General features: G+C 40.0%; 1 protein-coding gene across 3 annotated transcripts in view; it reads right to left on the minus strand.

Annotated features, from left to right (window-relative positions):
- Positions 1-1,222: 1,222 nt before the first annotated feature.
- Positions 1,223-13,670, minus strand: part of GABRB3 (gamma-aminobutyric acid type A receptor subunit beta3) — a 228,152-nt gene continuing 215,704 nt past the window's right edge. For all 3 annotated transcript variants that reach the window (XM_055278454.2, XM_055278455.2, XM_063640238.1), the window contains one exon: positions 1,223-5,816. In XM_055278454.2, coding sequence (XP_055134429.1) covers positions 5,475-5,816 — 342 coding nt within the window. In that variant the 3' untranslated portion in view covers positions 1,223-5,474. The remainder of the gene's footprint in view (positions 5,817-13,670) is intronic.

Consider the following 13,670-nt stretch of genomic DNA (forward strand, 5'->3'; position numbering starts at 1 on the left):
CAAGGACCATGAAGCACAAGTCCCTCTAATGCCAGGAGTACCTCAATCAATAACCACTGCTGGTTTAGCAACATGGGGCTGCATGTCCTACCTTAAAAATGGTATCACAGGTTCCAAAGGGTCTGTCTTCTTTGAAGAATAATGTTCCCATTCATAGGAGGGTTCATAATCCCTATCCTTTAGAAGCTGGTAAAAAGGAAGTTAGAGCAGAAATTGTAAGATGGTGTCACAGGTGGGTGTGGGCAGGGCAGCGATGAGACAGGAGTGAGGAGGCTGTGCAGAGATGGTCTGGATATCACTGGGCCCCACATGCAGGGAGGCTTCCTCCACAATTAAAAGCAGAATACTTTTTGAAGAAAAAGCTTTAAGAAATCCAGTCAGTATTTGAAAATCCTTTCTTCTGTGGTTATGATAATTTAAGATTGTCCCCTGGGATGGATAAGGTTTTAACCTAGTGAAATGGGTGAGAACTGTCCCCATTCGTGATGTTCCAGCCTTAGACGAAGAATTAGTGTGGAATATGTCCAAGTTGGGGTCCCCAAGTAGACCAGGAATGTAAAAAACTTGTCCAAACAATGGAAAAAAAGAATGAAAACAGGACGTGTAAAGAATTCCCAAAGAATCTGCATTATTTTGCTTAAGAGTAAGGAAATTTGGAGGTAAGCCTGAGGGCATTTTGTGAGACTTAAACCACCATTGGGGAACCTTCCTTTTAAGGTGTTTGCAGGTGAACCAACAGCTTCTCTGGAGGCCTAGAAATATATTTCTCAATAAAAGTTCTATCTGAAGTGTCCAAGGATCTGAATTAATTAATTAATTAGTTCTGAGACATTGCTTGGTACTTTCTCACTGGAGAAAAAAACAAAGAAATTGCCTAAAGAACTCAAGATAAAGATCAATACCACTTTGGCCAGAGCTTATAGGTAGGTCGACTCCCTGACTTTTAATATAAAAACATTACTTGCTTAAAATACCTATTTGAAGACAGGGACAAGTTAGATCTCTGTGTGTCTAGTTGTCCTTTGAAGTTGAGGATAAATTGTGATTTTCGTTTTTTTAAGTCATAATTCAATTGATCTCACATGCAGTCAATTTCGGGCTTATTTTTTTTTTACTTTCAGCATAACCCAAAGGGCATGTGCAAGAATGACTAGAATTAAAATAACCACACCATCTTCACAAGATAGCCAAGGAAGAAAAAAAAAAAAAATCAGTCTTTACATTTAGGTCAGTTAGTCCTTTTTTAATAAATTTGAATTCATTCATCAACAAGTTTCATATTGTATCTATCACTCAATTTTGCTGTTTTTTCATGTCAAATAATACCAAAAAATTACATCAATGTGCTTAAGCAAAACTGGGTTAAATTTATCTTTACAATAAAATGAAATCAACATGAGAATTGATTATGACAGCAATCGCCTATTCCTACTAGAATAATCCTGTACTTACCTTAAACACACTCACTGACTTGTGAAGTAGAAACATGAGACAAGCGTGACAAAACATGATCACGGGGTTGGTCCTAGGGAGAGGCATACAGGAGCCACTCTCTGGGAGGTCATTGTTTACCCAGGTGTTGGGAATTTAGTATTTCAGGAAAACACGGCACCTTTCAATGCAGTAGAAGAGGTAATCAATCCAAGGCACACCAGCTAGTGTCCTGGAAAAATTTAATTCACCTGGGCAGCTCTTTGCCCAAGATTCGATGTTACTCTAATGGCTCACACTGACAGCCAGAGTCAATTCCAAGAGTAACAAAATGTTTCACCAATTGTTCAGTTTTGCATACATAAAATGGCCAGAAATATGAACTGGTTTTCAGGTGGGGAGTTAAAATAAGAATTAAGTGATGGTTTATACTTTCAAGCCAGGAGATTCAAAGTTGGACATATTCTTGTTAGAACACACCATGGTGGGACAAACACCAATGGATTATCTACTAGATGCTGAAAATGAACACCTACAACTGCAATGTGCCTGTCCCCTTAAAACCAGCCCCAGACTTGTTTGGCATCACCTTTGAGATGATCTCCTCGGTAAAAATGTCAACGCTGTGTTTGGACAAGAGAGAAGTGCCTTTCAGGGAGTGACTGAACATGTCAAAGTTCTGGGTGCTGGCGTTAAAAACACATGATATTGCAGATGTACAGGTAGTTTCCAAATCTAATGGAAATATTATCATGACATACTTTCTAGTTCATTTGAGATTCAGGGGGAAATGGATGTCGCATGGTATAGACAGTGAAACCCCTCCACAGTCCCGGGGTTGGTGAACAGGAGTAACACTTGTTTTAAGGACTACTCAAGTCTATCAGTCTTTCTCTGTCGGGAGTTAGGTAGCAGGGCTCTTCCATTATCTCAAGGATATCTGAATATGGGTAATAACCAATTGTCATAACAAGATTCTTCTGTAGATCTTGAGCCCCTGTGGCGCATTTTGGAAAGACAGGACTACTTAGAAAATTAACTTTTTATTACTTTCAATTGTTAAGAAAGAAATCTCATTATATCCCCAATGATAATGTTTCTCTCCTTACTCAAGAGGTCTGGGTGTGGGTAACAGCCACCTCCCAACAATGTCAGAGGTCTGGGTTCAGAATTCCTCAACGCAACTCAGTCACTGGCTCAAATAACTACTGTGGAGTAACGAGAGGTCATTTTAACACAACAGAGACTCCAATTCAACTCGCTTCTGTTAACACAGTCAGAGTTCTCTTCTCAATGCTCTCACAAGTTTTAAAAATGGAGAAGCTATAAAATAATTTTGTTAGAAGAAAAGTAATTTTCTTCTGAAATGGAGTAAAGCAAACACATACCCAAGGATCTTAAAAAGTTTTCTTTTTTTGTTTTTACAGAATATATGTATGTATTTGTGTGTGTGTGTGTGTGTGTGTGTAGTTACAAACACTATTTATAGTATAGCTAATATGTTAACTTCATCGCAGTGTCTACAAAGTTGTGGATCCCAGTCTTGGTGCCAAATGCATATAAAAAGCTCAAAAGCTATTATGACTATACCATGCAAATTTATATCCAGAAAACCTTGGGAAGGAGACTGCAGCTCTTTGGAGCCCCATGGGGTCTCTGCCTTTGATATTTGGGTACCTCAACTATGCATCAAAAAAGTTTTAAATCACTTTTCTCCCAGAAAGAATTAATGTCACAGTTCTGAATAGTATAAATTATACACTTAAATAGACCATTGACTGTTTTTGTCCACATCCATTTACATTTTGGGGTCCCTCTTCTGCATGTGGACCTCACACCTTTAATTACTGGATACAGAAAAAGATACCTGAAGTATTGAAAGGGATAAAGTCTTTGCAAATGTATTTTTTTTCTTTAACATGATAATAATGATAAGGCCACTTACAAGGTTTTTCCCAATCTGTTTAACTTTTAGGATCCCCCATTGTTACCCATGGAAAAAATTGTCAGAGAAAAGCCAAAGCCAAAGAAATCCCTGGCTAGTCTCCAGACGAAAATAAAACCAGAGAGCAGCGATTAGGAGGAAAAAGATAGGAATGAAGGAGGGAAAAGGGTCTAAAAGTAGGTAATTGCCTCTAGCGTGAGATTTTGTGGATTATGTTTTATCTGATGGTGGGTTTTGAACTGTTGCAGATGCCCACAAATTAAAGGTTGTTACGGCCACCAAAGAAAAATCAAGTAGTGGTCAGCTCATGGGGATAGTCCATACCACACGCATCCTCTGGGAGGGTGGTGACTCTACCTACATCGAGACAACTGGGCTGGGGCCAACCATTGGAGCACTCTGGTCCTTGGTTTTGGATAGAACAGAGAGGGTGAGGCATACGTGGCATTTTGGGATAAAGTATTAATTTAGCAGTTCTTCCTGCAAATTTTGCTTTTTTTTCTCCAAATGCTCAACTTCACTGTGACACCTGTTTGCACAACTGTAGTCATTTCAGTTTATGGATGCCTGTGATAGAAATATTGTTTACAAAAAATATATCATCTCTTTTTTTTTTCTTTAGAAAGATCTCATCTAAATAGTAAGTTAAGGTTGCGTCTATGAAACCGGTGCACCTTGTCTTGTTTCTACGAGCTTTAAAAAGTCCAAATACTGATGAGGCTGTGGATCAGAAGGAACCAACAGTGACCGTGTTTGCTGTCAGGTTGCCCTCCTTTGCCTCAGAGAACGGTCATGGGTCGTTGGGTGACGCGTGGTGTGTACGGGTCGTGTTCCTGCAGAATCCTAGTCAGTCTAGGAGTAGTTGGATGTGCTTATGAAATATGTCAGATACAGAAATAAAGGCATGAGGATGATTCTTAGTTTCTGAAATTGAACAGTAGAAGTGTTTTAGCTTCAATCTTAATTTCTAGATAACAGAAAGTAGTTACATCACATAAAGGAAAATATGACATCGCATGCTGCCATGATAGCAAGCGTTAAGAAACAAAATCTTGGTAAATATACATATATATGCATATTATGCAAATATATTTTCTATTAACATACAATGTTATAAGAATGACTGATAACATAACTGCAAGGGGGAAAATCATCCTAGATGGTTTTACCTTAGAGTAACGAATAACCTGAGACGTCTATGCTTTCTGTTGGATATCAGGCCTAGAAATCCATACAAGATGTAGAGCACATTTTCAGTGATTGAAATGTCATTGGCCAAACGTGCCACTGTGTTCGCACATGACAGTGAAGCTGGATCCACTCCAAGTGAACAACAGAAACAAACTACACACTGTATATTAGAGTACTTACAACGAGATGCCATTCACTCCCGATGGGTTTTCAAAAGACGGTCGTTCAGACATCAACGTGGGATCCATCTATGTTTAAGACAACAGGTAAGCACACTGCCAGTGGCTCACCCCAGCCACTAAACCATTACAGAAAACGTATGCCCGATGAAAACAAACCCCATCACCAGAGAAGCCAAGAAACCTTTGCTTACTAAACTGAACGAGAGGATATGAAGTGACTCATTTTAAACTAGCAATACCACTGTATGAGTTTTCAAAGATTAACTAAGAATGTCTTTCTGATTTTTAAACTAAAACATCTAACTTATGATAATAAAAGACACATTTGGGGATGATATTGTGTTTCACGCCCTCATTCTCAAGGCATAATATTTAGATGATACTTGTCCCTTTCAATTAAAAAAGAAAAAAACTATGACTTTCTTTAATATACATCCTGTGGTAAATTGTCCATAGCTGCAAAATGTATATATGTATGTGTATTTGTCTTCCATACACATGGGCACTGACTCCTGTGTGTATAAACATATACACATACATCCTCATATACACGTGTATTTTATATATATGCTGAGAAAGTTCACATATATATACAATTGCGTATGTATATATGTGTGTGTCTGCTTGTGTGTGTGTCTGTGTGTGTACAGGTATAAAAACTTGACAGGCAGAGTAATATTTCACTCAGTGTTAAATGAAGTCTTTGAAAAATCAAGTACAGTCACTCAGTTAACATAGTACAGCCAGTAAACTAAGTTGAAAAGAGAAAAAGTGAATGGAAACACGATCCTGGACCATCTGTCTATGGCATTCACATCGGTTAGATCAGGTATTTTAATTTTGAGCTGCGAAGACCTCCTCCGTAGATGGGTCTTCTTGTGCGGGAGGCTTCTGTCCCCCAGGAATCGCCCATGCCCTTCTCGAGGCATGCTCTGTTTCCTGTACTGGATTCCTGAGTTGTCAAAGGATATTGCCGAATTCCTGGTATCGCCAACGCCGCCTGCGACTTCATTCATTTCATTGTGAACTTCCAGCGATGTCAACAGAATATTTCCATGAGCATCCACCTAATTGGAAGGAAAATGCACATGGTTAGACAGCCAGCATGCCAATAAATCCAATTTCCCTATGCAGATCCCGGACAGAATGATGTCACGCCATCACGTTACATGTTTTATGAGAAACTGTACATCTGTCAAATCCAGCACTCCGTTTTATTGGAAAATGTCATTTTGGAGGTTAATTGCAGTTGAGAGATTTTTATTTCCTTTATCTAAAAATGCTCAAGTAAGAAATTAGATGAAAGAAGGGGGAGGGGGTTTTTCAAATTGCAATTTCACATTATGGATACAAATCCTTACTGAAAAAATTAAAGTACAAATGACTTTCAAGATGTTAACTTAGGTGCTCTAACCATTTTCACAACTATACTTTGAATAAAAACTATGTTCTCCCATTTGTCTTTGGAAGTCCTCTTGTTCCCTTTTCTGATGATATAATGCACCTGAATTACTACAGAGAAACATATGAATAGTCCTGTGATCGAAGGGCACTCCTGATGACTTCCATGGAGTAGATACAGACACCCTCCACCCCAACTCAAGTAGGTTCTCCTTGCCCAATACTGGTTCTGGCAGGAGACTTCTTTTTAAAGGGATATATATAAAATAGACGAAATTCCCTTCCCATAATGGAGCTAAACTTTACAATGATAGCATTTTATTGTGTGCCAAATATAGCTTCAGACATTTCATGATGATGCCAAAGGTCCATTCTGTTTGTGGGTTGGTCTGCCTCGGAACTTTCAACCTTTCACAGGACATCCTGGAGCTGGGGGCCCCAGTGGAGTCCTTTCTGAAATGAACTAGTAGCATCTGCTTTCTGAGCAGTACCCCATCCCTGCCACAGCCCCAAGGACCATTCCACAGTCCCCTGGGCTTTCACTCCAGCAAGCCCCACACTTCCCTATCTCTTTTCCCTTTCTTTGCCTGGAGGGCCATTTTCTTTGTCCTATTTTTGGCTGTGGAAAGCCTATCCCGTGTTCCAGTACTAGATTAAGTGTCTGTGGTTTCCTCCATGAATCTTTCACAAAACACAGTTATTTTGTGTAGGAATAATTTATTGCTGTATTAATTTGTGTCTTCCCGCCTTCTGTATATACTTCAATTTCATCAATGGCATCCCGTTAGATGAGCAGGAGGTGAGGTGGTGAGAAGAGTCCTGCCTGAGAAGGTGCTGGGCCTGTATGGAGTTCCAAGTAGGGATAGGACTGCTGGTGGGAAGGCCTCAGACTTCAAGGGGGCTGTGACACAGGAAGGGCTGCACACATCCAGGGACCACTCAGACTGTGGTGGAAAGGCACCAAAGAGGACTCTCAGATGTCTACAGGTTTGGTAACATCATTCTGGGTCACTTCATTATGCTTGGGGAAAGTGAGGTGGTCATCAGGGAGGTTGTAACCATAGGATCAACCCAATCTGGTTCAACCTTGTGTAATAACATGGTGAGTTGTTTTCAGTTGCCATGAACCCCCAGGTTGAAGGTCATGTAACCTAAGCATGCCCAGATGAACCAAGCATACAACCATGGGTGGAACCTAAGTGCCCAGATTAGAGTTAAGAAGCAAACACCACATGGCAGGATCCAACATCCAATCAGATTGAGCCCATAGCAGGATGCAGTCAGACCACACATCCCAGCATCACCTCATTGAAAGATCCAATCAGAACATGCCTCATTACCCTCTGCCTATAAAACCTGCCCCAAACCCCAGTTCCAGGAAACAGATTTGAGCATTTCCTCCTATCTCCTTGCCAGCTGACTCGCAATAAAACTTTTATTTACTCAAAATCTGGTAGAAATTTTTCAGACAAAATGCAGCAAAAACATCACAAGCAAAGGCTTGAAGAGCACCTGAAATACTTTGAGAAAGGCAAACACCGTTCCCAGCACATACTAAGCCTGAGACAGATGAGGTCACTATCATCATCACTGCCATTATCACTTTTGTATCCTCTTATCACAATAGAAAAGTACACCTTGTGCTGGGTGGAAACACGGATTAGATTCAGGCCAGTGAGGTTTTTGTTTTTTGTATGTCATGTGAAAGAATTTCAATTTAACTCTATAGGGAACAGGAAGGAAGAATAATTTCTAGGTAGAAAGTCATAGATTTCTGAAGTACAACTCAAGCTATAAGAAATTGAATTTGAGAAGAGAGTGCAGAGAGGGGCCCCAGGGAGAGCGCCCTGCAATGGTTTCTGTTTCCTTTAGTGGAGTCTGGAATGGAAATGCCTGAAGCCCGTGAGTAACTGCTCCCCCGGCCACTGCAACACATCTCGGGGTTTTCCCTAAGCCTCTAGACACACACAGCATGCCCACAGCAGCAATGCTGGGCCTCCGCCTGCCCAGTGCTGAATCTCCGCAGCTCAGGGGCTGGCGAAGGAGTGGAAAGTGACTCAGCACTCCAATCCCACCCTGGCCCATGCACTCCTGTCCCCTGTGAGCTCCTAGCAGGAGCGTCCACATTGCAGCAAGTGTGCCATGAGTCCAGATGGGGCCAGTGCTTCTAAACCAATGCTACATCCTATAGTTATAGGATGAAGAGTGTCACCGTGGGATCTTCCTTATAGTTTACAGGCAGCATTGGTTTAGAAGTGGTCAGATAGTGACCTCATCTGTCCTCCACTGGACAGAGTGGTCTTCTTAGAATGGAGGACGGCCAGGCTCGTGCTTGGAGATGGGAATGGACAGAGATCACACCACCTGTGCTGGAAGAAGGCCCTTCATGGTGACACATGATGTGGGGAAGTGAGGAGGGCATTTTCTTATATTTTTTTATCCAGCAGAAGGAAAATTCTAATGAAGCTTGTATCTCAAAAGCACCTGGAATGTTAGACCTTGGTAAGAAGGAAAGAAGTGGGTGGAGAGAATGAGCTGCCTGGCTCACAATGGGAATCTTGCTTGGAGAGGACCTGGGAGGGGGGTCAACCAATGTGTTCCTGTTCATTTGGGGTGTTTCATTCATTCCATTTACTGCAACAAATATGCTTGGTACACCATCAAATATGTCTGATTTTGAATCATGAGAGAAAGCATATTTGGTTACCATGTAAAGGGATTTGATAAATTGAGGTCATTTATCAAATAAGCGCAAGTCGATTTTATTAGGATGTCCAGCATTTTAAACAGTTCTACTTAAATGGTAAGCTTATATGTTTAAAATTTATCTGATGTTGAGTCAGGAGATAATCAAAGGTGGAAGATGCTTGTAGGTGTTTTTTTTTGTTTTGTTTTGTTTTTTGAGACATTTGCTCTGTCGCTCAGGTTAGAGTGCAGTGGTACGATCTCGGCTCACTGCAAGCTCTGCCTCCTGGGTTCATGCCATTCTCCTGTCTCAGCCTCCCGAGTAGGTGGGACTACAGGTGCCTGCCACCACGCCCGGCTAATTTTTTGTATTTTCAGTACAGACGGGGTTTCACCACGTTAGCCAGGATGGTCTCAATCTGCTGACCTTGTGATCCTCCCGCCTCGGCCTCCCGAAGTGCTGGGATTACAGGAATGGGCCACTGCTTAGTAATGCAGGATTTGTTCTTTTCAATAATACTAAGTGGTTTGGGAATTACAATATCAAAAAAGTGAAATTGTTTTCCTGAAGATAGGAAAAACCAGAAAGCATCATTTAGCTTTAGAAAAATGTTCTCTACAGACTATGCAATGTTTTAAATAACAAAACTGTGAGATGAAAAAAGCCCAGCCGTCCACTTCGGGATGTGGGATGCCTCACTGGAGAATGCACTTGCACGAAGGGGCTGGGATTGTTTGAGACCATTCATTAAAACATTACCACGCGGCTGCTACATGTCACCATCTTGCCTTGTCCTTAGTCAGGAGCACAAAGTGAACACAAGAAGGTCCTCACCCTCAAGGGGTCTAACTGATGAGACCTTAAATAATCAACAAATGCATTTGAAAAAATACTGCATGTTGCCTTTTAAACACATTGATAATTATTACTTTTTTAGAGACAGGGTCTTGCTCTGTTGCCTAGGCTTGAGTCCAGTGGCGTGACCATAGCTCACTGCAGCCCCAAATTCCTGCGCTCAAGTGATCCTTTTGCCTCAGCCTCCTGAGTAGCTGGGACCACAGGAACTCGCCACACCTGGCTATTTTATATATAATATATATATATATATATATATATATATATATGTAAAGTATATATATATGTAAAGTATATATATGTAAAGTATATATATGTAAAGTATATATGTAAAGTATATATATGTAAAGTATATATATAAAGTATATATGTAAAGTATATATATATAAAGTATATATATGTAAAGTATATATATAAAGTATATATGTAAAGTATATATATATAAAGTATATATATGTAAAGTATATATATAAAGTATATATGTAAAGTATATATAAAGTATAAAGTATATATATATAAAGTATATATATGTAAAGTATATATATATAAAGTATATATATGTAAAGTATATATATAAAGTATATATATGTAAAGTGTATATATATATATATATGAAACAAGGTCTCTCTTGGTTGCCCAGGCTGATCTGGAATTCCCAGGCTCAAGTGATCCTCCCGCCTCCACCTCCCAAAGTGCTGGGATTATAGGCTTGAGCCACCGCACCTTGCCTAAACACACTTTTAAATACCATCTCTTTTCTAGTTATAAAATAACATATAAAAAGCTCCTTTTATCAAAATCTAGTAGGTCAGAATTAACAAATTTGTGGAGTGAAATACCAAGGAGAGGAATGTCTTTTCTTAAAGGAAGAAAGGGGAGTATTTTGCAACCTCTTTAGTCAGATGAACTTTGACGATTCTAATGACTCAGTTTTACCCAGCTTTATAAAGATGACATTTATAAGCCTTGTCCTCCCTTCCCACTAGGAAAGTGGAAAAAACATACCTCTCCAGTGCAACCAAATCCATGACAAATAGCACTTATTCATGGACACATGTTACAAGAGCATGTGTACCAAGTCCACGTCATGGGTGTGCATATTTTGGAAGATGCAGAGAGTCAGATGCTGTCTAGGAGGCAAAGCTTGCTGGGCACATGGGATGTGAGTGATCTGCCATTTTCACAAGTATAAAGCATATGCCCCATAAGTTGGGAGAACAGAAATAAAACCAACTGCTTAGAGCAAGGAGTGATGGGGGCAGGATGCAGATAAGTGGGAGGCAAAAAAAATCAAGGAAAATGTTGGCTGGGTGCAGTGGCTCATGCCTATAATCCTAGCACTTTGGAAGGCTGAAGCAGGCAGATCACGAGGTCAGGAGATCAAGACCATCCTGGCCAACATGGTGAAACCCTGTCTCTACAAAAAAAATACAAAAACTAGCGGGGCATGGTGGCGTGTGCCTGTAGTCCCAGCTGCTTGGGAGGCTGGGGGAGGAGAATTGCTTGAACCCGGGAGGCCGAGGTTGCAGTGAGCCGAGATTGAGCCACTGCACTCCAGCCTGGTGACACAGCTAGACTCCATCTCAAACAAAACAAAACAAAACAAAACAAAACAAAAAAACAACGAAAATGTCATGGAGGAAAACATCTGGCTTAGATCTTAGAGGGAAAATGTGGACCAAGAAGAAAGGCATTCTAGGTAGAGAGGACAGGACAATGGAAGGGGAATGGGTCATCATTTAGGTGGGAACTTCAGAAACTGCACAGGGAGAGTGAAGACACAAGACATTGGGTAAAATGAATGTTGAGTTGAGTTTTCTGGATTTAGATACAAATCTGTATGAATCCATGTCCTGTCTTCCCCAGCGCTGTGGCCAGTGTTGTGTTTGGGAAACGACCTCACGAAGGTGGGTCTCTAAGGCTGTGCCCTTGAACTCTAGTGAAGAAAACTTAGCCCGAGGGAAGTCAAACCCACCTCCCCACCTATGTTGTTAATACTTTACAAAACTACAGTGCTCTTAGGGTCTTTGGACATGTATGACTAACTGGTAGCTGTCTTAGGACATAGCACATGTGAGAAAGAACTCAAGAACAATACAATTTTACATTATTCTTATTTCAGAGTGGGTGAACACTTGTAATGGAAGTAACAGTGCAGGTAACTCTCATTCTAGTGTGAAAAGTAACCTGAATATGTATTGAATTAATAAGATCTTAGTGTGAAATAATTTGGCTGCTTTATTTATGGTTTTACATTTGTATGGTTTTCATTTAAGCATAAACCAGTATGTAGAAAATTTCCACCAAAATTACTCATGGATTTTTTTTTTCTGAAAGAACCAAAGGGTTATAATCTGTTAAATCTTAGGAACCAAATAACTTAAACAAATATTTCCAGAAGAGAAAGTCTTTTTCTATTATCTAGAATTTAAGTCTTAAAGTAGAAAGAAGCGATTGTGGGTGAAATACAACGCTGAAATGCCCTTCATAGAATGACAGATGACTTGCAATTTTTAAATCACTTCATGAATACTCTTTATTTTGAAGGGTTCATCTCATATCTACTATAATTAGAACCATTGATTTCAATGAAGTTTTTCTTCCTGCTCTATAACCTTGACAGGTGCAAACATTCAAAGTCTAAAAACATCTCATTCAGAATATAGCACAGAGAGATTTTTTGTTTTTTCCTAAAATATGTCACCAGATTGGCACACAGTTGATATCTCATTCTCTAATTTTCTTCCAGCTTCTAATTAAGTAAAATACTGTCGTTTTAGAGGAATGAGAAAGGACTTGCCACTTGAAGAATGAAATCTTGCTCTTTAGTAAGAATGATGTTGAGTCTGCAGCTCTGATTCCTTGCCAAGAATTATGACTCTCTACCACCTCATGAAATTCAAATACTAATTGGTCAACTTGTAAAATATCACAAGGCTTGTAACCATAATGCATGAATTACAACCAAAGATGAACTCTTGGGTATAGAAACAACTCAGGAACAAACACATGGTATGCACAAATAAATTAAGGTCAAGGCTTACATGGTACGACTAGTCTGGGGAGATACTAAGTGAGTATGTGAATGTCTTAAGCATTCATGAATCAATTACTAGGTTAAAATACGGCATAAGTACTAAATATAAGGAAAATCTACTCATGGTTTTACAGTAGGGTCACTAAAACCACAGTACCAAGAGGCAGTTGCTGGTGGCCTACATGTCCATAAGGGTACTGTTTTCTCTTGAGATGCCTTACAGGACACAGAAAGTGGCCTCAGGAAAGACAACGACAAGCCAAGACCCTGCTGTGGAGCCAGCAGCTGTCAGTCAGGGGAAAGCTGCAGGGTGTTGTTGTTGGCCACACTGAGAGGCAATCCCAGGTGCTATCCCTGACACATCACAGCATTATTCACAATAGTAAAGACAGAGAATCCATCCAAATGCCCATGAACAGTGGACCGGATAAAGAAAGTGGGGTACATATACACCATGGAATACTATGCAGCCATAAAAAGAAGATCATGTCCTCTGCAACAACATGGATGGAGCTGGAGGATATTATCTTAAGGTAACTAACACAGGAACAGAAAAACAAATACTGCATGTTCTCACTTATAAGTGGGAGCTAAACACTGAGTATGAATGGATGAAAAAAAGGAAATAGACACCAGGGCACCCTTGAGTGTGAAGGGTGAGAGGATAAAGAGGATCAAAAAACTACCTTTTGGGCACTATGCTCATTACCCGGGTGAGGAAATAATCGGTACAACAAACCCTTGTGACATGCACTTTAGCCATATAACAAACCTGCACATGTACCCTTGAAGCTAAAATGATAGTTAAAAAAAGAAACAAAGGACTGTAGAAGCTGTTAGGTTGTGTATATAGTACCACTTCTGTTTCATGTAAAATTTGATTCTTTTCTCTGTTCCTTTCATTCATCCACATTACTTGATATAAACTTTTTCGGAGTTACA

This window comes from Symphalangus syndactylus, chromosome 5 (genome assembly GCF_028878055.3).
Source record: "Symphalangus syndactylus isolate Jambi chromosome 5, NHGRI_mSymSyn1-v2.1_pri, whole genome shotgun sequence".
In the NCBI taxonomy this organism is placed as follows: domain Eukaryota; kingdom Metazoa; phylum Chordata; class Mammalia; order Primates; family Hylobatidae; genus Symphalangus; species Symphalangus syndactylus.